The sequence below is a fragment of the Cynoglossus semilaevis genome, chromosome 12 (genome assembly GCF_000523025.1).
Source record: "Cynoglossus semilaevis isolate Cse_v1.0 chromosome 12, Cse_v1.0, whole genome shotgun sequence".
NCBI lineage: Eukaryota > Metazoa > Chordata > Actinopteri > Pleuronectiformes > Cynoglossidae > Cynoglossus > Cynoglossus semilaevis.
The window spans coordinates 16,185,373-16,210,372 of NC_024318.1; the positions used below are offsets into that span (position 1 = coordinate 16,185,373).

Below are 25,000 nucleotides of genomic sequence, written 5' to 3' on the forward strand. Positions count from 1 at the left end.
TAGGGAAAGGTCATCCAGACTTTGAGGGAGGGCTTCAGTCCAATTACCAGAATCTAGTGACAGAAATAAAGATTTTTTTTTTTTTAAATATTTTTTAAAATTTGATATTCGTTAAAGAAAAGAGCTGCAGTACCGACGGTAAACAAAACTGTTTTTGTGTGTGTGCTTTTCTGTTTACTTTAGTGAGGGACGCCATAGCCAGCAGAGAGTATTGTGTGATGGGATGGTCCCTGAAATCTAGGGGGGCGCGGAGCGGCTCGATACAGCAGACCTCTCCTTTAGAGCCGCTGAAGAGACAGCGAGAGTCGCAGGAGCGCATTCCCATGACCCTCCTGAAAGCAAAGAGAAACAGCTGACCGTTGTACAGTTCACCGTGTCGACGGATGTTCACCCGCCTGGGGTTTCTCGTCATTTACCTGAAGGCAAGTTCGAAAACGGATCCTCCGCTGTCGTTGCACACCGCGAGAGTCGGATCATCCGTGAACTACGGGAGGAAGTCCAACAGGGAGGAGACGTCAGACGCACTGTACCGAACGCTAACACACACACACGTGTGTTTGTATGCTGTGTGTGTGTTTGTATGCTGTGTATGACTGTACCTTCACATGTAGTATAGCTGTTCCAGGAGGATGGGCATCAGTGATCGTCCTCAAAAGTTTCCCGTTGGCCAAATCCCACATTGTAATCTGAATGAGCAGACAGACAGGTTTGGTGGTTACGTCGCTATCTTCCATACATTTATTATGAAGGTCTTGTTCAATACATTGTCAAATGGTGCTATACGTAGAAGACAGCTTCGTTTACACTCACTGATTGTACGCCACGCGTTGGATTGTGCGTGAACATTAACTTATTGATTTATTTCTTGTTTTTTTGGGAACTTTTTGCCCTTCATTATGGCTCCCAGGCGTAAGTCAGACTCTCCTGATGTTTTTATGCCCTAGATCATCCGTGCCAAATGCGGCCCGCCAAGCCGTTTTGTGTGGCCCGCGGGAACTTAAAAAGCATTTAGTAAAGTCCATGCAGCAGAGTTTCTTAACCTAAGAAATTAAAAGTTTTTTTAATCAATTGCAGAAACATGGATTAGTCTGTTATGGAGTGGTTACTTCTATATCTGTGGTCCCTGACCTTTTTTGTTCCAAGGACTGGTCAGCCAGTACTAGCCGTTACTACAGACCAAGGTGCCGAGCATTGTAGGATCATTCAATTTTCAAAATAAAACAAAAAACATCTTTTAGACTTCTATTCTGTAAGTATCAGAGTCTGAATGATCTATTTAAAATAAGGCCGGATTGTCTTTAAATCTATGCAGGTAAGTCTCTCTTGGTTTTTTATGGTGATAACTGTCCGTAGTTCGAGAGGTGAGTGGTGCCGGAAAATGTACCTGTCCTTTGGCAAACCCGCAGAGAAGTCTCGAGCAATCATGGTTGATGCTGAGGGCGGAGACCGCTCCGAATTCCGCACCGGTCGTCTTGGTACCCAGGCAGAGCCGTAGAGCCTGGTTGGTGTCTGGAGAAGCAGAAGAGGACGTTAAACTGCTGCAGATTCGTACAATGAGTTCAATTCAGGGGTCGGAAAAGGAACGAAAATTAAAAAAAGAAAAAAAGAGAGCATTTAAAATGAGCCTGTAATGAACCGAATACATGAGAACAACATCCAAGCATGCGCCGATGATTCGCAACCAAAATCAAAAGCCATAACATGAAGCACGGAGGAACCATTCCACAGGGATATCCATACCTTTTCCTGCCGACAGAAGATCGAGTCAGCAATGTAAAGAGACATGGGTCAGCAGTGACAGAAACACAAATACAACCCAGTCACTTCTAATGGTCCGTTTACAATAAATAAATGGCTTAAAAGAAAAGAAAGAAAAAAGTACATTATTTTATTTTGAAAGATTCCCACTTCCTATGATTTTATTTTGAAAGATTCCCACTTCCTCCTGGGCATCGATCCCAGTGTTGCGCTGCAATTAATCAACTTATTCTGCATTATGGCAAATTGATTTTAGTGTGCAATTATTACAGCATTGATTCTTACGCTAATATATGGTATATAATGAACAATACATATTAGACTGAAGTGTTTGTTGAAAGTGGAAAAAAATAAAATGTACAGACCAGTGTTATATTGGGTTGATATATATATATATATATATATATATATATATATATATATACATACATATATATATTCATATATACATATATATATACATACATATATACATATATATACACCTCAAAAATACATACTTCTGCCAAACACATTTTTTCATATTTATTTCAACTGTTTTTTAACAGTGACTGTTCTACGCCTGAGAAGCAGACAGTAGCTTTGTTTCACAGTGATTGGATTAACCACCGTCCCCCCCATTCTCTGTCTCTTTTGAAGCGTTACCCTGTGATTGTGAGGTGCAAAAAGGACAATCTTATTTTGAAAGGATTTAACCAACTGGTCAGCTTGATCCAATCATTCTACAGCATCAGGATGGAGAGCAGACACAGAATCAGCTGATAAAACCAGTAGGAGAGATGACTGCTTGTCAATAAAAAGGCCAGTGAACTTAATGTGCAGTCTGACTTTAGCACCAGATCCAAACTGTAACCCAGAACGTCGAGGTTCACCCAATCTACTGCTTCTGCAGAGCCCAGAAAGGTAAGAAATCCTGGATTTTATTTTCACTCTAAGAAGGTTAGGCCATGATTGAGAAGATTGAAAAATCCATTTAGAAATTACATGTATTTAAAGCATAAAATATATGTTGTGATTTTTTTTTAGTAAATATTATTGGGTGTCACAGTGAAGCATAAAATATATGTTATGATTTAGTAATTTAGTAAATATTATTGGGTGTCACAGTATAGAAAATGAATAGAAATAGAAAAACTTTATATTCTTTTCATAAGAGATTTTTTTTATTTTAATCAGAATTAATATAATCAACTGTGAACATTTCAAGTAAAAAAGTTCTGAAAAAATATTAAGAGATGCAGTTTTTATAACTACCTACAATTTCCGTTCAAGTTCTTAAATTTATTTTGCCATTTAAAGTTAACATAAATATGAAAATAGTATTCAATAGTATAATTTAAATAGTATTTATTATATTATATTATTATAATTTATTATTATTATTGGAAATTGTTGCGTAAAAATGACATGATATGATGTTGCTGTTCTTATTGTCCAATTTATTTTTTTATTTTTTTTTATTTCTTTATTTTAAGCCCAAGAGAGATGCAAAAAAAACCCAGTCAAATTCCTCATATGAGTGTTCATATTTGGCCTATAAATCGGGTTCTGATTCTGATTCACTACAAAAGTTTATTATCTTGGTGTCATTTTTGCTCCACAATCTCAAAATGCTTCACTCCATTCTCTATACGCTCCTCGTCTTTCCTTCAGTTTCCGACCTGCTGTTTGACCCCACTGGCTGCCCAGACATGCCTCTTCGACACTGCTCTGTGGAGATAGCCAACAACTCGGCCTACTACACTCTGTCCAACCCCAGGTAAAATTATGTTTGTTTTTTTGTTTGTTTTTTTTTCCCTAATATAAATATAACTTGTAATATACCTGGAATGTGGTGTCTATTATACAACGTCAAATGATTTCAAAATCTCCCAATACATACTCTGAACAGTGACCACAAACTGGCGGCCTGCGGACCAAATATGGCCCAAAGAATCGTCCGATTCGGCCCGCAGCTGGATTTCCAAATAAACATCAATAATAATAATAATAATAATAATGTTAGGCTAAATGTGATTTTTATTTAATTTTATTGAGTGTCCAGCTCCCAAGGTGACGGTCAAGAAAAAAAAATTCTTCTTTTTTTTAATATTTGAGATGGATCGATGAATGGATATTCTTTATTGGTCCCTAAATTGGAAATTAACTAAAACAGCAATGGTGGGAAAAATAGTGAATAAATTAGAAATAACAATTACAAAAATATTGAAAAAAACTATCGTCAATATGTCTACTGTCCTATCCAGTCCAAAAAATGTTGGGCCTTGTCCCACATTTTGTCTTTCAACACAGTCAGACCTTGGAATGTTCTGTCATTTAGGACAGCGGTTCCCAACCTTTTTTGTACCAGGGACTGTTCGACCAGTATCAGCTGTTACTGCGGACCAGTAATAAGTACTAATATAATATCTTTAAGACTTTATTCTGTTAGTATTTGAGTCAGAACGACCCTTTGTTTTGAAACATTTCCAGATTATCTGTCGGATTCTTTTTGAATGAAAGTAAATAAGTTAAACTGAATTCGATTTTTTCCACTGTGTCCCATTGCGGCCTGGAACCAAATTACCTACGGACCGGCACTGGTCCCCGCACCGGAGGTTGGGCACCCCGGATTTAGGAGATATGAGTTCCAGATCACTATTAATTTAGACGCATCGTCTTCGCACAACTTCCTGATGCCCTGTATCTCTCTGTGTTCAGGGTCTTCACTAAGAACGGCCACTGCGAAGTCCCTCTGCCGCCGATGGTGGGTCCCCGTTCCAACGCCACTGCCCTTTTCAACAAAACCACAGGCGCCGCAACTGGTGCCGTGGGCGTCTTTACCTACGACATTTCTAACCCCGACCTGGACGACTACGACCACGTCGTGGCTGTGATGTACTCCGTGCCCTTTGACAGGAACGTCTACTCCAACTGGGTCGGTGTGGGCATCTTCGAAAAAGGCATCCCCTGCGACCAGAGCTTGTTCAATATCATGTACGACGGAAGCGAAGACACCTTTGTAAGAGCTGAGGGCAACGGATCCTGCGTTTCGTTTGAGGGCGATTATGCGATTGTGGCCGCCTCCATGTCGGAGTCAGGGGAAGCAGTCCTTAAGGTAGAGATCCATGACACTGGTTTCAACTAAGTTATGAGAGCGGGCGTGTAGAAAATCGCGTGATCAACGCGAATTAGCAAAAATGATATTCAATAAAATGATGTGGCTTTATATAAATCTGATTTGATCTGACAAAATAAAAACGAGCATGTTAAGGTGTCTCTCGGCAAATTTCTCCCTTTAATATTTCCATTAATTAACTTTGGTTGTATGTTTGTGCTAATGTTCAGAGACTATATTAACATTATGGAGCTCTAATAAATGCTTATAGTAAAGTTAAGTAAATTAAAATGTATTTTTTTTCAATAGATCCGATATAAGAATCTATTGAAAAGGGTATTTTATTGAAAATTTTTCACTTACTAATAAAAAAAAACCAGGTAGATGAGGATTGAATTTTGTCACATGACCAAATCTAAGTGCCTGATTCAACTAAAATAGCATGAAGACATAGCAACCATTCTGAGATAAAGCACGGTTATTTTTAGCTGATATGTCTTTCGGACTGAAAATACAGTGAAATCAGGAATGATGCTTGACGTCATGTCATTATATACAGTACATATCTACATACGTCTGTTAGGGTATTTTCCCAAAACTCCATTTTAGTTTGAGTTTAGGCTGCACTGATGTGTTTTATCAACAAAAAAAACCTAGATCAGGCATGGGCAAACTACGGCCCGTTTGACATTTTAATTCGACCCACCAAACTTTGTCCAAATTATGTTATTATTTACTGTATATTATCATTTTAATTCTGGCCTTTTCCCTGCAATACCAACTTTTCCCCAACAGATGGCGTAGAAAATGATTGTTTTAGCCCTTTTTGCATGACTTTTACATTTAATTTATCTACGTTTACACAAACGCTCCATCTATCTGCTCCTGACCGCCCCCCCCCCCCCCCCCCGTATAATTTTAGGACCCATTGTGGCCCGCGAGTCAAACGGTTAGCCCACGTCTTCTCTGGATAGCATTTGGAGGTTGACTAAGTTGCGACTCACCAAAAACCAGGGCCAGTCCATGAGATGTTCCCACAGCAATCACAGCTGACACTGTCTGAGCACAAGAAACAGCAGAGTTTGACCAAGAACACAGACAAAACGACGTACATGTACATCTACATATATGTATAAATATATACACATATATATATTAGACAAATATTTGTAAAAGTGCACAACATTTTGTTTCCTTTTTTTCTCTCTGTTCACTTTTGGTAGATCTGGTGCATCTTCAAACAATGTCGTTGAATGCATGTGCTGTACCCTGTATTTTTGCAGGCTTTTTCCTCCTTAGGTATTTACAGTAAATGTAGAGGACCAGACTCAAATGAAGAAAATCAGAAGCCCTTTCTCCAAAATATAAACTGCAGAAGGCACAGATGCTTAGAGACAATCAATAATGCCCCCAAATGGTCCTAGACGCCTTGAAAAATTGCCCGTATTTTCCAGACTACAAGCCGCTACTTTTTTTCCCCCACTCTTTGAACCATGCGGCTTATATAAAGATGCGGCTCTTCTATGGATTTTTCTTCAAGACGCCCCCTTGCTAGAACGCAAGGTGTTCTTTCTGTGTTCCTGGATATCGGCGGCTTATATGTGTAAATTTATATATTTTTAAAAAAGATTAGTGGGTGCGGCTTATATTCAGGTGCGCTCTATAGTCCGGAAAATACGGTAATGTTATTGAAAGGGAGCTTCTGGTTTTCTACTTTTGCTTCAAATAGATGATATACAGTGAATGAAAATACTTTCCTGACATTGTTTCCCTACGGTTTAAGAATTGTGTTTAACCAAATCAGAACACGCGGTTGTGCAAAATCATACTCACTATAGCGGTCGGCAATCCAGCATCCACTTTATCCTGTGTGAAAGACACACGTTTCTTGTGTTATTCCTCTGTGCAATGTTAAAAACTCATCAAGGCAAGACTTTAAAAAAAACTGCACATTTGCAGTATTCACAGTTCACGTCCCACTTCTCTACATCCCTCTGTCTGCGGCCTGCGTGTTTGTGTGCACTCACAGCTGCAGAGACGATCTGCGCGGAGATGCCCTTCAACAGACTGCGTCGAAGAACAGATCCGTGCACTGACGTGTTTGCGTCCACCGTTCTGCGTCTTCTGAAAAGACAAAAAAAAACAAAAAAAACTGTTCAGTATCTTATAAAACAATATTTGATTCTGCATTCCCAATTTCTCACAAATACGTAGAACCTAGATAGAAAATATGTGTAGCAAAAGTCAGTCTAATTCAGTGTTGTTCAACCTTTGGGGTCGGGACCCCCATGTGGGGTCGCCTGTAATTAAAATGGGGTCACCTAAGATGTCTGGTAATTGATATACTAATTATTATTCCTTTTAAAATTATAATTAAAAACACAACATAACATCTGAGCTGGCACATCTTGACTGACGGCTTCTAAAATGTCTCAGAAATTTGTGATGTGAAAATTGAGTCGCAAGCCCAAAAAGGTTGGAAACCACTAGTCTTATTGGTCAACATACGGCGTGGAATTACGGTTCATTGGCAGCTTGATCCTGTTAGCCAAATACGGGTCACAAGCTAGCCATTCCTCCACCACGTGCCATAACAATTAAGTTAAAAAATACAATTACGAGTCAGGCGCGTACGTTTGACATTATTGCACAGACCGCTAGATATTGGGGCTTCCTTCCTTCCACTGTGTCCATCGGATCCACAGGCTGCTGTTCATCAGCTACTTACACTTTGCTCTAACTCATTTCGGTGCCAATTTTTTTTATTATTCACTCTCCCGATGCAAGACTATCAGGCATTCTCTTCGTGTTCTGACAACCTGTTCCAAGCCTCGGCCACTGTAAATCTGAACAGCCGCCATCTTCCAGCCAAGAGACCTTGTCTGTGTCCTTCACAGGACTGTCTGCAAAATTTAAAAAAAATGCCTTTGGTCAAGCGTGGATCCACTTCCTGGAATATTACCCATCCACGCACTGCGTGTTAGCCATCTTGGCACAGCCCTTACAACGACAACAACTACCAAGACCTGTTTCTTTCTCAAGCCTCTTATAAGGAACTCATAAATGACCTCACAACGACAAGCCTCTTATAAGGAACTCATAAATGGTATTACTGTACTATTTGTACAAATCTGGCCCACAGTTGAATTATATTTGGCCCAAGAGATCATATCAAATTTGTACTAGAGTTGGCCCGCCATTATATATATATATCAAATATATACTGGCAGGATTTGTAGTATTAGTACTATGTTATAGCACATACAGTTTTTTTTTTTTTTTTGGTTTTTGTTGATGTACCTGTGAGTTCATTAAATACCACTGATAGGATTTTTTTTCTATTTTATATATAATATCCTATATAATATAATAACCTATTGTTGTTCCAGATTCCAGATGTTAACGCAAAATTAAAGTTTGTTTCCATATGAAAAAAATTTCTAAAAAAAAAAAAAATAAATAATTCTACATTACATATCTGGAGGGAAAAGAAAATATGCTCAACTGACGACAATTTCAATAAAGTTTTAGTTTGGCCCAAGGCTTCGCCCCAGTTTTGAATTTGAGTTTGATACCCCCGTTCTAACTGGTTGCAGCCTCATGACATGGCATTTTATCAGTGAGACTGTTTCAATTGCTTTTATTTTGTTGAAGGTCATTGAAAAGTACTGTACGATACACCTAGAATTTTTTTTTTTTTTACACTCCCCGGTGGTCTGCATTTTAAGGCAGGGTTTTAAGGTGAGCGGGGTCTCCACTATCCGAGCTGGCCAAAGAGGACGTGTCACAGGAATGAGTGTCCATGTTGTCGGTGCTCATCACACACGTGTCCTCTAGGACAAATGGTTCCTCCTCATCGTCCAGCTGAAAAACAAAAAACATGGATTATTATGTGTCAAAATGGCTTGGTTCGTCGGTTGCAGTTATTCTGTTGAGGTGTGTGAGCTGGTGCAGAAACACGCACTAACCTCATTGAGGATGCTCTCCAGCGTGGGGGGCGTGTCCACCTGGGGAATATCAAACTCTTTATCATCGATCTGAGGAGAAAACAAATCTCAAGGTTAGAAAGCAACGTACGATCTCAATCTGACAGGTAATTTAATATCATCCCATTTTCAATATTTATATCTTTTATTTATTTTTACGTCTAACGCTATTTCGCCCTTGTCTGGTAACCTTAAAGTGGATGATGCTACTGTGAAACTTTCCTATTTTTAAACGATAAAGTACAGTACGTCTATCTGTTGTAGCATTGCACCATTGGTCGTAGCACCACCTACAGGTGGAAAGGGAAATGCATGCTATGTAATACAAAGAAAAAAACACACCTGTCTTTAATGTGCTTGCGTCTTTACTATTTACTCACTGAAGTGCGAGAATGTGAAATGTTTCCGTCCACTGTTCTGTATGCCTCCCGTTACTTCCATGTATGAGTCATTTTGTTTCGTGTGTTAACCATTTAGGTTCTTCTTTCAACATAATGTTCAACAGGATTGTGAAGAACAAACATTTCTGCAATTAAACATGTATTTAAAACACCTTAGAATGTATACTGTATCTGCACGGTTTACACACAACATCACGTGACGTGTCAGCAGTTCACACCTGCACTGACACAGTGAAAACGGACGAATAATTCTCACAGTTCACAGAAACCATTTGTCATTATCACTTATTAATTTACAACTTTTAATAATAGTTAATATGAACAACTCGGAGGAGAGTCTCCGGCAGAACAGCCGGTGTTGCGTCACTGATATCCGCTAAATCGGATGTTTCTCACCGTGCCAACCTCCATCAGGTTGAGCTGTGAGGAGGCGGAAACAAGGCTCCGGGTGTCCGGAGACTCCGACATCTCTGAATAAACCCCAAATGGAAAGGAGGAATTAGGTGAGGCTCCGCGTTTTATTATTGTTGTTAGGTCAGCCCACCAGTCTCTGTCTGACACAGGAAGTAATCTCCCTACGTTGTTTGTGCGTCTACGGATGAACGCTTTCAAAGCCGACTTACCGCCACCTGCTGTACTGGAGGCCTAACAGCACACTGGTATACACTATATTGAAACAATATATTTTCTTTCTCTGTTTTTCATCATTTATATCTAAATCTAGTAAAATTATATGTTTTATACATTTATTTGTCTAAAGAGATAATACTTATTTTACTAATGCTGTTATATGCACTTGTTAAAAATATAACGTGAAAGATATTTGAATGATGCGGTTCTTTCATATTCCGTCTTTTGACAGAAATGTGTCTACTTTCACACTTAATATTATTTTATTATTTACCATGACTATTTCAACCACAACCATACTGGTATATGGTTTTGAAAACTCGTCATGAAACGACCCTCTAAATCGAATTGCAATATGGGTAACAACTGGTAGGGACTTCTATTCAACTTTTGCATTTTAAGGCAGGGTGTTGCCCCCTTGTTCCTAATGCACAGAGATATAGACTTAGATATTTACAAAATCCTTATATAATCTCAATTGTCAATGGCAACAAGCACTCTTCTAAAGTTTAAGGAATGTAGATGTCATAGTGTAGCGGTTATCGTGGCAGCCTTACACGGAGAAGGTCCTGCGTTTGAGCCCCAGGAAGAAATATATACATAAATACAAGCTACATCCGGTTTACATGCTTGTAAAGGATAGGTAGGAAGGAATATTCAGCTCCACTGTAATTAGCAGATGTTGCTAAATATGAAACGCTGTATGTTGTACAGCGAGTAGTACTTACAATAAATAAAAACTAAAACATCACAATAATCATAATTACATTTTATGGTTTAACAGTTTAACATAATATGTATGTTTTTATTTACATAACATATTTTATGTTGTATATTTGTTTTATAATAATTAAGTAATTAAAAAAATTACTTATTTAAGATTATGTATTGCCCTGAAAAGTAAAAGAAAATATAAAAACATTAAAAATAATTGCTACAAACTGATTATTATTATTATTGTAGACATCTTTGATGACATCATCTTAACTGACTTCATTTTAAAGCTGATGCATTTCTTGTTAATTTCACGCTCTTTAAAAAAACGGTGGTGCTTTTCAGAAAGGAAAAGTGTGTGTGTGTGTGTGTGTCTGTCTGAAGATGAGGAAAGTGACGAAGGCAGGAAGCAGTAGAGGAAAGGAGACAAGGAGACCAGCAGACAGTGTTGGTCCGCGGCATGCTGTGTTCCTTCGACTCCGTTCACCTCCATTCACACAGTAAATAAAAGCATGGAGGCTCAGACTCTCGGGATCTAACACCGAACAGCGGGGGGTAAAGACACCGCCGCATGCGCTCTACTTCTCGCCAAAAACACGCTGGAAGGAAGCGGTACAGCGGAGAAGGCTTTTCCATAAGGATTTGGACTGTTTTTTCCCACCGAGGGGAGGATTATAACGGGTGAAAGGAGCGGGGCAGCCCGCCGCGCTGAGCATGAAGCGGTCGGCTGTAGTGGCCAGGCACAATGGCCTCGTCTCTCCGCTGGGAAACAACAACTCTGGAGCTTCCAGCATCGTTTCGCCGCCGCAGCCGAGAGCCGCCGGCATCGCCGCCTGTGCGGATAGCGGTGCCGGCGCTGGGATGGACGGCCTGCTGGATTTCTCCAAAGGCCCCAGTGTGAAAAGCGAACTGGTGTGCAAATGGATTGACCGAACTTCTTCGAGGCAGAGGCTGGGGAGGACGGCGACGTCCATCTGCGACCAAACTTTCAGCTCCATGCACGAGCTGGTGGACCACGTCACCACGGAGCATGTAGCAGCGGGGCTGGAGAGCCTCAGTCACGTCTGCATGTGGGACGAGTGTATGCGCGGCGGGAAGGCTTTCAAAGCCAAATATAAACTCATCAACCACATCCGTGTGCACACCGGGGAGAAGCCCTTCTCCTGCGCCTTCCCCAACTGCGGCAAGATGTTTGCACGGTCGGAGAACCTCAAGATCCACACTCGCACACACACTGGTACGGCTTCATGTTTTAACCCCCCTCCCTCCCCGTGCATACGTATACACACGCGCACACTCTCATTCACACCTTAGTGTGTTTGTGTGAATCTGTGTCATCCTCGCGGAGAACAACACACAGATTTACACAGTGGCAGACTGTTCCCCCAGTCTGCCAGGAATCCCCTCCATGTTTACGTGCGGGCTCGGTGCAGTTTCGCACAGTCCTTTTCCTGCCTCCTCGTTCCCTAACGAGGAGACACAGCTGTAAACTGCAGCCCAGGAGTCATGTAAGGTGACAGGAAGTAAACGGCAGAGCAGCTGGAGTATGAGGAAGGAGGGTGAAGAGGAGCAGACGAGGCCGTTGGATAACAGCACAGAAACATACAAAGAACATATAAACACTACTATTTCCTGTTTTGTGCTATGCGTTTAGCTACGTATGTGGGTGCGTGTTTGTCTGCACATTAATGACTAATGACTTAATGCTCAATTATTAAAATACCAAGATGGCCTTCGACAGGCGAAGGGTAGACTGACGACTAAAGCGTGAATTTTACTACGCATATTTTGTATTTGACATTAATATTTTTTTAAATTTAGAGTCGGCGATGTACTTTAGGAAGCAGTTGTGACATGGTAATTAACTGTTAGTGTCATTCAAAAATTCAAATTTTTAGCCAAAGTGATAGCTCGTCCACAGTTGGACGCGTGAAAACCAGCACAATTTTAAACATTTAACGTGTTTGGGCGGCATGTATATAGTGAGGCTAACGTGAAAGGGTTCCGATCACTGAGCAGCAGTTGTGTTTTATGACCAGAAAAAGCATTAAAGAAAGGGTTTTTTTTTGTGTGCTGGTAGAGAAGTTCAGGGGAGGTCAGAGGGTGTTGACCTCTGTCCTTTGTCCTCTGTGAATCTTTAAAAAAAAGCATATGACACACACAGTAGTGAGGTCCGCTACGACGTATGGATTAGGGACCGTGGTTTCGTCGGGAGAGCCACGAGGTGGCAGGGATGAAAATGTTAAACAGATTGGATTGATAGGATTAGGAAAGATCAGCCAAGGTTTAACAGGATGGAGGTAAAGAGGAAGGAGGGGCTGAGGTATCAGACGTGTGTTCTGGAGAGGTAATGGAGGTAGTGGACAAAGGATGGATGGGTAGATGGATGGATGGATGGATGGGTGGATGGATGGATGGATAGATGGATGGGTAGATGGATAGATGGATGGATGGGTAGATGGATGGGTGGATAGATGGGTAGATGGATGGATGGATGGATGGGTGGATAGATGGATGGGTGGATAGATGGGTAGATGGATGGATGGATGGATGGATGGATGGATGGGTGGATGGATAGATGGGTCGATAGATAGATGGATGGATGAATAGATGGATGGGTAGATAGATGGATGGATGGATGAGTAGATGAATGGATAGATGGATGGATGGGTAGCTAGATGGATGGATGGATGGATAGCTGAGTAGATGGATAGATGGATGGATGGGTAGATGGATGGATGGATGGATGGCTGAGTAGATGGATAGATAGATGGATGGATGGATGGATGGCTGAGTAGATGGATGGATGGTAGATAGATGGATGGATGGGTAGCTAGATAGATGGATGGATGGGTAGATAGATGGATGGATGGGTAGATGGATAGATGAATAGATGGATGGGTAGATGGATGAGTAGATGGATGGATGAATAGATGGATGGATAGATGGATGGATGGGTAGATGGATGAATAGATGGATGGATAGATGGATGGATGGATAGATTTACTTAAGTCATTCACCTACACCATCACAGTGGTGACATCATAATCTAGGACATAAAAACATCAGAAGAGTCAGACGTACATTTGGGAGCCACAACAAAGGGCAAAAAGTTCCACGAAAAAAAAAACAACACAAACCAAAGAAAGTGAATGCAGCACAATCCAATGTAGGACGTACAACCGGTGAATGTAAACAAAGCCGTCGTCTGCGCATAGTGTCGCCTGACAGTGTATTCCGTATTCCAACAAGTTCTTGTCCGAAATGTCTTCCATCTTAGAGTAGAGAGAATCATTTAACATGCGTATATATATTTATTTTATTACGTGTCCCACGTGTGTGAGTGCTATTTTTTTAGATGCATTTTTGCAATTTTTTTCAGCTCTGTAATTACATAATTATCAAGTTATTGTGCCGTTTTTTGTTATGCCGTCGTAACACAGCAGTCGACCCTTTGTTTTCCCTTTGCAGGTGAGAAACCATTCCAGTGTGACTTCTGTGAGCGACGCTTCGCCAACAGCAGCGACCGGAAGAAACACTCGCAGGTCCACACCGCCTCCAAACCCTACGACTGCAAGGCCCTCGGCTGCACCAAGTCCTACACCCACCCCAGCTCCCTGCGCAAACACATGAAGGTTCACATCAAGTCCTCACCTACCTCTGAGCCCCAGGATCCGTACGACTCCATCTCTCACCAGCTTCAGCAACCTCATCAGGCTCTCCTCGAGCCGCTGAACCTTAAAATGAACCGCTACTCTCCGCCGCTCATGGACAATAACGCCGAATTCCCGCTCCTGTCAAATCACAAACTGGGTATTAGTTCTGCCAGCGAGGTGGACCACAAGCTGCTGCTGAGGAGTTCGTCCCCGGCGGCGATGCCTCTGGATCTGTCTCTGTCGGGCCTGAAGAATCAGCTGACCCAGAAGCAGCAGAGCAGCAGGACACCGCGGAGGGGCCAGCGCTCGGTCAACCCAGCCTTACCTCACTTGTCTAACATTAAAGAGTGGTACGTCTGCACCAGGACTACAGCGCCACACTTTCCTCTGCTTCACCCGGACCACATCAAATCAGAACCTAGCGACGACGACGAGTACGTCACGTAAGGCAGGAAATGAGATTGANNNNTCGTACGTTGTTAGGCCCCGGGGTCAGGACGGACAGTGCTCTGTGGAATCGTCATTGCTGTATTTTTTTTTAAATTTTATTTTATTTTTTGGAACCAGCAGGTGATCGTTTTGTAGTCAGTCGTCCTTCCGAGAAGGAGAAGGCTGTGACGGCACGGGAAGGAGATTTCCCTTTTCGTTCCGCGTCACGCGCAACACTTTTGTCTCAGAGATTCGTACCGTCCAGGACCAAGACGCAGTGGCTCAAATGATTCCACGAGGGACCAGATGGCAGTTCATCAGAATGCTTATCAAACTAAATGTCCGACAGAAAATGCAAGCTAATCTAATCGGTGTTAGCCAGCTAACCTGAACTAACACATGGGATATTTTTGTTTAAATGGACCAGAGAATGTTGGGGACTTTTGTGATATTTGTGTCAAAAATATGGAACGTTCGTGTGTGTGTGTGTGTGTGTGTGTGTGTGTGTGTACATGATGGCCTCTCTAGAGATAGAGAATATTAACCCGTATGTCTAAGACCTCCACAGAGATATAATCGTCTCAAGGGCTAAATTGACACTCATGGAAAGTGGTTCATTTTAACCTGAGCTCTAAGTATTACGGTATGTTAACAGGGCAGCTGAGTGTGCGCCTGGTATTCCGAAGAAAGACGCGTCGCATCAGAAAGAAACATGACAGTAGCATCGGCTGCCGGTGTTGGAGTAATACTCCAGTCTTTTTTTTTTTTTAAGACCGTGGTAACGATACACAGTACTGTGTAACAGTGAGGAGAATAAATTGCCCGTCAAAGTCCATGTTCACAACACATGCAACGACATCACCTAAAAAAAAAAAAAAAAAAAAAAAGCCAGTTTGGGAAGAAGCCTGCCCCCTAGGGTATCGAGGCATTGCACTGCCATACATTTTCACCAGAGAAAAAAAAAAAGTGTCCCGTTTTGAGGGCTGCAGCCCTAAGCTTTGACACGACGTCGGTGTACGTGGAGCATTGTCAAATGGAACGGTCTATTCTCACCATGCATGTACTGCAAATATTGCAAATACTGTCACCAGCTGCACCCGTTCGGTTACTTTCAGCTATTTCCCCCCACAGTTACTGCCTCATGTTTTGTTTCGCATCAGTGTGCGGTGGATGCTGGAGGTGTGTGGTGTTCTTCTTTCGAAGCAGCAGGCCAAACTGTTCTACCTGCGTTCTAATATGGAGGAAGTTGCTAGACCAGAGGACGTCTCTGGTCAAGCTAGAAGAATGATATTGTATATAAGTTACACATCATTCAAACAAATAAGCTAAAAGTGAGGCATTAAAAACAAAAAAAAGCACTGCAAGGAATTCTTTTTATTCTTCCAATACCAGTACTAGAAAATTCTAGGGCCGGTTTAGGCCCCCCCCCCCAAAAGTCCCCGCTTAAGCTAGCAACTGTCCCACATACAAATAAAAAAACACAAACACATGCCATAGTCTAATTTTAATTTAGACGGTGCTTACTGTGAGATAATCAACTTTTGTATAATTTAGATATTTTCTTTTGGCTCTTATATTTAACTACCTACTCTTATATGCGTTGTATTTTTGTCCAATTCCCTCCTACACCTCAGCCATACCTCACAGGCCAAAACACAACTGCTTATTGAGAAAAAAACAATGTCTGTGTTTTTTGTTTTTCAATTGTCTTATTCTGTTCCGTAACATACTGTACAGTGCAGTGTAGTGTCATGCACTTCACATTTTCATCGCTGCCTCCTTGGTCACATTACAGCACTTCCTTGTTGAAAATTTGATTTGATTTCTTTTTTTCTTTTTCTTCTCATTTTTGGTGAACTCTTCATTTTAATAATAATTAAAAAAATAAATAAATATTTTAAGTTTAAAAAAAAATATATTGAAATCCTCTTTTCAAAATGACGCAAGGATAAAAAAGCAAAATAGGAAGTGGTGAACACCAGGATAGTAGCAGATGCAGTACTGCAGTACTACCCTTTACCCCAGGTTATGTGAGATTCAATCGTGTCCAATAGGAGTTCTTGATCCACTGTGACCTCCGCCTATAATTTTGTGACATGGGTGCAAAAAAGACACATAAAAGTCATGCTCTTAGCCTTTTCTACGCCATCCAATGGGAAATGCGGGCATTGCACGGAAAAAGGCGGAAGTATAATGATAGTTGAAATTAACAATTGAAACAACTTTGGCGGCCGGATCAAAAAGCCAAACGGGCCGCATCCGGCCCCCCGGGCCGTAGTTTGCCCAGACTTAAACCATCTAGTGCTCTGTTTAGATTGATGCCTAAATTTGATAACTTTGTTCAAACGATGAAGTTGTTAATATCCCACTGTGACGAAAATGAGTTTACAAAAAGTACTCTTCATGCACTATCAAATACCAACATCGTGTCTCATACAGACTGCGATGGAAGTAAATTGTTTGGAGGCCTCTCCGGAGCAGCATGTACCAGAGTCATTGTTAAGCTACTAAAGCAATGGAAGTGAACGAATTCAGCTGATAACTGCGAGGGGGGGAGTGGGAGGGGGGGGGGTGAGCAAAACTGTTTTACACTAGGGCTGGTGTGAAGGACTGGTTAGTATTTTTGTACTGAGGCAACATGTGGCTGTCTCACATGCATTAGGTGTTGTTGTTTAAAAAAAAACATGTGTGGCTGACATCATTGTGTTTTACTATATGCTGTTTTCTTTGTCAGAAAATGCAGAGCCTTGTGTATTAAAAAAAAAAAAGAGAGTCGGAGTCTGAGGTCACATGAGCCCGCAGTTATAATGAGCCTTTCATAAAAAAAAAAAAAAAAAACAGTTCAAAACCAGGGTCAAAACCATGAAACTGATTTTCTTCAACTGATCGTCAAGCTTAACATCTCTAACCCAATGGAGCTGGAATTTTAGAGTGTTTTAATGTTTACACTCCGTTGGTGACTAAGTTGAGATATTTTTAAAAAAATTCTTGTTGTTTTTATACGCATAATAAAAAAAGAACGTGGGCTACAACACGACACCAGCAAGTTATCGCACTTACGCAAAATTTTAGATTTGAATACGGAGTCAAGTGAGAATACCACACCGAGAGGCAATCGAAAAATAGCAGTGTATTGTGTTGAATGTTGGCAACTACAGTTTATAGAGATAAACACATTATCCCATTAAACATCGCGGACTGAGTACAGTACACGACCTAGCAAGTGTTGGAGTGTTTCGCAGATTTGATTCTCCGAGCAACACTTTCCTTGATATAAATACGTCTCAAAAAAGCTGGAACCCAGATAAAGAGCTGTTTGTTACAGTCGGCATTTGAATTTTTTTTTGTGAAATTAAAACAAATGAACTAACTCAGCCATTAGAGTTTGTTTGTCATGGAAACTCTTTGTTTAATGGGTACAGTGGCGATACATTTGACCCAAAGTCACGTGGAAACAGGTCCAGTCTGTGTGAACCCACGCAGCGTGCGGCGGAGATAATGGACGGTCTTGCGCATGCAATTGGGAATTGAGGTTTCGCTTTGCAGACGTCTCTTTCATTGATAACAGCCCATTAGAGGCTGCACCAAACCTGTATGGCGTAGATGTGAAAAGGGTTCCTGGACATACTGAAGTGCTCAAGTGATGATAGATTCAGACTCAGAATGTCTACATGTGTTTCTTTAATGCAGTGGTTCTCAATTATTTTCTGTCATGACCCCCGTTTGGGGACAAAAATGTTTTCACGTCCCCCCCTAGCCCCCCCCAATCCAACACCACCTCCCTCCCTCCGACCCACGAATTGAAATACTATTGAGAACCTGATAACATGTATATTTGTATCTGTACAAACCACTGAATGAGTTGCTGCCACCTAGTGGCCGGAAGCATGTTATCATTCAAGCGTTAAAGCAGTGGTACTTACGTCTAGCGTGCCATATTCCATTGGAATTGGACAATTCGCCCCACTATGTGAGAAGAACTGCTTTAAAGCAAACTTTCTATAAATAATACATTTTGCAATTCATTTAACTGAATTAAAATAGAGACGCTCTGTATTTTAAATAGCCCATGGCTGTTTCCAATTAAAAAAACTCAAATTTTATCATCTCGCTAAAAGGAGGAACTAATAAATTATTTACAAGTGTAAACGTACACATTTTTAAGATATCCGTGCTACCTTATCTGTGCAGTATGCTTTATAAATGGGTTATTTTTAGGTGGAGAATAGCATTCTATCAAATTGCACGCATGGATTTGTTAATTTGCTGAGCACACGAGTGTGTATTTTGTAATATACCTCAGTGAGAGGTCACTATACTTACTTATACTACTTATACTTACTAATATTATTTAAAATAAATAAAGTTACAAAGTGGCAATACTGATATGGGCAACACCTCCGCTCCCGCCCAAAATAAATAAATAAATAATTTACGGAAACAATAATTCCATAAGATTCAGTCAGTTGGTTTTCTATCCATTTCCTTGTCGTATTTTCTATCACCTATTTATAAAAAAAGTTGACAAAAACAAACAAACCACAATGACAAAACTGTTTGTTGTCCTGACCGTGTGTTTCGTCAGGTTTTCTTGTATAACGAAAGCCAAAATATGAAAATATAAACATCAATCCTCGCTGTCATAGGCCAAAGCAGTCTTATAACTACAATTCCCGCAGACAGGACACCTTTCCTTCGATAATGTCCATTGTGCGAAATATAACTTGTCAATAAAGGTTAAAAGAAAAAAAAAACAAAACAAAACAAAGGACTTACCTTTAAAAAAAAAAAAAAGTATTCGACGCTGACGCCCCCTCCTTCCCACCACTCGGCTGTCTGAAAAGCTCTGACGTAATCACGTCCCACTGTTTGACCGTCACTGTGAGGCAACATGGCGGCGCACAGTCTCTTTCCGTCTGTCAGCAGACTCTTCTTCGCTTTAAAGGTGAGTTGTGCATGTTTCAACATCATCGATTCTTACCTTAGCGGTGGATGCAGGTCAGCATCGGTCAGTGTCGTCAGTGTTAGTCGGTAGAGAGCGACTCGGTGTTCGAAGTAATTGTTAGCTCACACAAGGAGACGACTCCAGTTAACAGCGCAGTGAAGGAGAGACACGTACGTTAGTTCTCTAACCAATTAACATATCCAATCGGATCGGAATTTTTTTTTCGTTTAAAATCCATTAATAGGGCTCCTTAAGATTTTTGTTGTTTTTTTTATGTTTGTAATAATATTACAACTTTTTACAAAGTCCAAATGTGTGCCCCACAAACACGTATAACGCAAAGTGTCATAATTAGATGACTTGCAACTTTGTCGAAAGTGCCTAAACATTGTATTAAGACATATATTTATATATATTATATAATAATAGATGAAGGCCAGGTGGCGTGATAGAGTGTGTTATGTTATATTAAAATAGTTCGTTTATTATGTTTAGCTCAGAAACAGATAGGTCACGACCTTTCATTCAGCAAGTGTTTCTCTTACATAAATAGGCACGTGTTAAGAAAATGTATTAATAATTATAATTAATTATTAATATCTGTCAAGTGTTATTTTACCACAGCTGGAAGGAGCAATGTGTTTGGTTTAATGTTTAATGTTTAATAAGCAGCTGTTTTACTTAAGGTCGTTTGGCAGGATTTACCGAGTGTGTTACTGTACACGCGAATGTTAAATTAACCTTTTTGTCTGACTGATTCTCTGTGTCTTTGTGTGTCTGTGCAGTACGGTTCACTCCATTCCAGATGTTGTGCAGTTCACTGCAGGGCTCATTATTCCACCGCCCACAGTCACAGTGAAAAGGTTTTTCTTCCTTTCTCTCCTTTATGTTTCATACAATAACATCTCTTGATATAATTACAATATATTATTGTCATTATATTGATTATTATTATTATTATTATTACTACTACACCAATTAAAAAATGTAGTTTCATGTTATAAGAATCTAGCTTTTATTCTATATAACCTGTGCTATACAAAGTAATACACAACACCGTAGGCGGACAGAAGTTATACGCAAGTTGTTCGTAAACGTCTTACATCAACGGAAACTGAACAGTTCCAGTTCTGGTTTCATCGGTTGACTAACTGTCCTCGTCTGTCTCCTCTTTGGTCTCCTTCCACAGACCTTCGATAAGATCCTCATCGCCAACAGAGGAGAGATCGCCTGCAGAGTAAGCCGCGTGCATGGGATTTTTTACGTTGTAATAACTGTGTTGTTTTTGCCTCTTTTTTTCCCCCATCATATTTCAAATTTTACTCATGAAGCGTTAGAATTGGAGGAAATCAATTTTTAAGGAAAGGATCTGGGATTTTTCTCCCCTTTTTCAGGTGATCAAAACATGTAAGAAGATGGGAATCAAGACTGTAGCTGTTCACAGTGACGTTGACTCCACTGCGGTGAGTTATCATATATGTCTATATCTATATATATATATATATAGTGTTCTCTGAATGTATTGCAGCAATTGGCATTGGTAGTTATCTCAGTTGTGGACGCCTTATATACCTCTTTTATATGTGTATATATATATAGTAGCCCCTCGCTATTTCGCGGTTTATCTTTCGCGGAGTCACGACTTGGCGGGTTTTTGAAACTGCATATATAAAATATACTGTATCCCGTATATTTTATTTATACATAGAATTGCTGTTGGGTATATAACCTCATGGAACTTCTTCCAGAAACTCTATATTTTCTGTTATCAAACATCCAGAAAAACATATGTATTACCATGGTATGTAAGTCAGGTGTGATGTACACAACTTTTTTTTTTTTCTATCTGTGCATTTAGGTGCATGCAAAGATGGCAGATGAGGCAGTGTGCGTTGGCCCTGCCCCCACCAACAAGAGCTACTTGAACATGGACGCCATCATGGATGCAATCAGACTGACTGGAGCACAGGCTGTGAGTATTTATTTCAACTCTTGGTGATGTACATTGGGTAGATAATCGTAAATAAACACGATGCCTTCGGGTACTGGATGTTGGTTAATGATGATGATTATGTACCTATATTATTAATATTGAAAAATAGGCGATTTAGATTTATGCAGTTGCTGGATTTAGTCATTGTGGTGCATCTTGACGGTGGTTTGCAGAACACGAGAGTTAAGTGACAGTGAGAAGGCGAAGGAAACGCGTGAGAAGCAAATGTTTGGTGACGCTATGCCCTGGTCCGCTGTTGGTTCCACAGCAGGGCAAGCATTCGCTATGATTTGATCTTCATTACTAAGTTCTTCTGACTTCTGATTGGCTCTCTCTCATCTATTGCAGTATCTCGTTAACACCTTATTGTGTACAGCAGGTGATTCTTGTGATCTTAAAGAGATATTTCCTGTCTTAAGGTTCATCCTGGTTATGGCTTTCTGTCCGAGAACAAGGAGTTCGCAAAGCGACTGGTGAGTAGAATCTTCAGAGTTTGTGAACACATGAAAACCCATTTTTTATTTTGGTGAAAAACCACGGGTAAAGGTGTTTATAAATAATTTCATTATTTTTCAATTATGTTTAGTCAGATGTAAATATTGTTCATTTCTATACCGGGCTTGTGGTGTTATCCTGTCACTAGGCAGCAGAGGGCGTGGCATTCATTGGCCCAGACACCCATGCCATCCAGGCAATGGGTGACAAAATAGAGAGCAAGCTCATCGCGAAGGCCGCAAAAGTCAACACCATCCCAGGATTCGATGGAGTTGTAAAGGTAGGAGGAAGAAGCCGCGGTGTGTGGAAATGTATGGTTAAAAATGGGATTTATTAGATGAAGCAAAGAAGGTGAAGAAAGGAAGGAAAAACCTTTGTCTGTGCTTTTAGGGTACATCATGGAGCTGTGAGCCGTGAATGAAAATAAATACTTTTTGATTTTGTTGATTGACCATGTTATTTTGAATCTTCAAAACATTAAAATACCCAGCTGCATTTGGGTTTTCAGTACTTCAAATGTATTAAAGTCAGAGTTAAATCGTCACGTGCAGACCCCCAGATGTAGTATAATTGGGAGAAAAAAAAAAATGCACTAATGCAGAAATTGTTATTGTTACGTTCTAACTGTGCTCTCTCCCTGTGTGGTAGACTGCTGAGGATGCTGTGAAGATTTCCCAGGAAATCGGTAACGTCACAACAGTTCCACGCACGCACATTGCAGTCACATTACTGCGTTAAAAATACTGACACTCGATGTTCCGCAACATCGAGTGTCTTTGTAGCATTGATGAGATTTGACATTCTTCTGAGGTGAAAATGACGTTCTTTTCAAAAGCATCTCCATAGTTGCGGGTGTTTCTAACCCTGGTTTTGTTGCTAGGTTACCCTGTGATGATCAAGGCATCTGCGGGTGGAGGAGGGAAAGGGATGAGGATCGCCTGGAATGATGAAGAGACGAGGTACTGAATCTGACTCTGTCTGTTTGTTGAACGTGTGAGCGTCTGTATATCTAAATGTTTTTGTTTTTTAAATAATTTAAATACTAATTTAGCTAATATTTATGAAATGTTCATTTTAACCTGCATCTTAGCGTAGACTATTTTCAGCCACACTAATTTAAGTTGTGCTATTTACTAATATGCTCAATATCTTTAATTTTTTATGGCCCATTGCTGCCACCTAGTGGAAAGTCACTGTCACATAGACCAGGGGACTCCAATCCCTGCTCAGGGGACCGATCTGTAGGTCATTTGGTATCGGGCTGCAGTGGGACACAGTGAATAAATGTCCTTCAGTTTTACTAATTGACTTCATTCCAAAAGAATCCAATCATAGATAATCTGTCAATGTTTCCAAACAACAGGTCCTTCAGACTCTGATACTAACAGAATTAAATTTAAAAGATGTTTTATTTTGAAAATTCAATGATCCTTTAACGATGGCACTGTAATAGGGGTCCGCAGTAACACCTGATACTGACCGACCGGTCCTTGGTACAAAGGTTTCCTCATTTTGTTAACCATTTTCATCCAGATCACAAAGACCAAGTCTATCTGTAGCTCACAGTGACACTGTAACTTTATGTCTATGATTTGGGTTTAAGTTTGAGTCCTCCACAAAACTGATACAGTGCATATGCTGTTATATGTATCCTGTTGTAGGGAAGGTTTCCGGTTTTCATCCCAGGAAGCGGCCTCAAGTTTTGGAGATGACCGGCTACTCATTGAGAAGTACATAGACAACCCCAGACACATAGAGATCCAGGTACAGCACACGTGAAGATACAAATGTACACATTGGTTATTAAAAGGGATTTCCGACAATATTAGCCAGCCGATATTATCAGGCGACCGATATTAGCATAATTATGTCATATCCGCAAGAATGGTCGACAGTTTCTCCTCCGATAATGAAAAACAGGATAACGCAATGCCTGGGTTTGATGTTTGCCCTAAAAATAGTTTTGGGGGAAAAACGTCTGCATGTGAAACCGAAAGCCACTAGATGGCAACATCGCAGCTCATTTTAGTAATCTGGTTTAATAACCAGGGGATTTAATGCAGAATGCTGGTGTCGGCAACTCGAAAACTAAATATTACCAGGCGTTCAATAGTATTTAAACTCTGGGAGTCAGGGCAGAGAATAATAGAGAAACAGCTGGAGCTTTAACCCCCTCCCCTTTGTGAACATGCGGCAATCAACTTCCTTAACCACTAACCCTCCACTGCCCCACTACTGTATATCGGTATCGGTTCATATCGGAAGCGTTTGGACAATATCGTGGTATCGGATATCTGCAAAAAGTTAATATCGGACATCCCTAGTTTTTATGATTGCAATGTTAAGTTCGAGGTCGTTTCAAGTGACACTTACGCCAAAAACACTTTGCGTGCTGTTCCCAGGTGCTGGCTGATAAACACGGCAATGCTCTGTGGCTGAATGAACGGGAATGCTCCATCCAGAGGAGAAACCAGAAGGTGGTAGAAGAAGCTCCAAGGTTGGTGCCTGCTCTCTATTTTGCTTTTGTCTCTTTATATTTTTATATCAGAGACATGGTTCGTTCTGGTTTTTAAATTGCGTTTTTTTGTTCTATGAGAATCACTTAAAAGAATCACACTTTGTTAAGGTAACCTAAAAGATATCCTTTTCCGATATACTTGCAGTTCGGCAGCTAAAAACATGTAAACAATTTTAAACACATAAATGAATAATTTACTGCTTCCGCTGTGTCCCTGCAGCACTTTCCTGGACCCGTCCACCCGGCGGGCCATGGGTGAGCAGGCGGTGCAGTTGGCCAAGGCTGTGCAGTACTCTTCTGCCGGTACTGTGGAGTTCCTGGTGGATTCCAAGAGGAACTTCTACTTCCTGGAAATGAACACAAGATTACAGGTTAATC

At 40.6% G+C, this 25,000-nt stretch overlaps 3 protein-coding genes across 3 annotated transcripts in view; 2 read left to right on the forward strand and 1 right to left on the reverse strand.

Annotated features, from left to right (window-relative positions):
- The window catches only part of vps8 (VPS8 subunit of CORVET complex), a 27,304-nt gene extending 17,482 nt beyond the window's left edge, over positions 1-9,822 (reverse strand). The window contains exons 1-11 of the mRNA XM_025060862.1: positions 9,639-9,822; positions 8,824-8,892; positions 8,591-8,719; positions 6,883-6,981; positions 6,689-6,721; positions 5,860-5,914; positions 1,385-1,509; positions 600-686; positions 417-484; positions 179-332; positions 1-53 (exon numbers count right to left, since the gene is read on the reverse strand). Of these exons, the coding sequence (XP_024916630.1) occupies positions 1-53; positions 179-332; positions 417-484; positions 600-686; positions 1,385-1,509; positions 5,860-5,914; positions 6,689-6,721; positions 6,883-6,981; positions 8,591-8,719; positions 8,824-8,892; positions 9,639-9,710 (944 nt within the window). The 5' untranslated portion in view covers positions 9,711-9,822. The remainder of the gene's footprint in view (positions 54-178; positions 333-416; positions 485-599; positions 687-1,384; positions 1,510-5,859; positions 5,915-6,688; positions 6,722-6,882; positions 6,982-8,590; positions 8,720-8,823; positions 8,893-9,638) is intronic.
- Positions 9,823-10,776: 954 nt separating this feature from the next.
- LOC103387711 (zinc finger protein ZIC 4-like) lies at positions 10,777-14,701 on the forward strand. The gene is made up of 2 exons (XM_008322468.3): positions 10,777-11,823; positions 14,058-14,701. Exons 1-2 carry the CDS (start codon positions 11,301-11,303, stop codon positions 14,687-14,689), a joined length of 1,155 nt encoding a protein of 384 aa, XP_008320690.1. The 5' UTR covers positions 10,777-11,300; the 3' UTR covers positions 14,690-14,701.
- A 4,786-nt stretch (positions 14,702-19,487) lies between these two features.
- Positions 19,488-25,000, forward strand: part of pcca (propionyl-CoA carboxylase subunit alpha) — an 11,686-nt gene continuing 6,173 nt past the window's right edge. The window contains exons 1-12 of the mRNA XM_008322470.3: positions 19,488-19,616; positions 20,402-20,479; positions 20,806-20,853; positions 21,011-21,079; positions 21,475-21,588; positions 22,029-22,082; positions 22,253-22,384; positions 22,753-22,789; positions 22,985-23,063; positions 23,766-23,868; positions 24,507-24,601; positions 24,843-24,993. Coding sequence (XP_008320692.1) covers positions 19,563-19,616; positions 20,402-20,479; positions 20,806-20,853; positions 21,011-21,079; positions 21,475-21,588; positions 22,029-22,082; positions 22,253-22,384; positions 22,753-22,789; positions 22,985-23,063; positions 23,766-23,868; positions 24,507-24,601; positions 24,843-24,993 — 1,014 coding nt within the window. The 5' untranslated portion in view covers positions 19,488-19,562. The remainder of the gene's footprint in view (positions 19,617-20,401; positions 20,480-20,805; positions 20,854-21,010; positions 21,080-21,474; positions 21,589-22,028; positions 22,083-22,252; positions 22,385-22,752; positions 22,790-22,984; positions 23,064-23,765; positions 23,869-24,506; positions 24,602-24,842; positions 24,994-25,000) is intronic.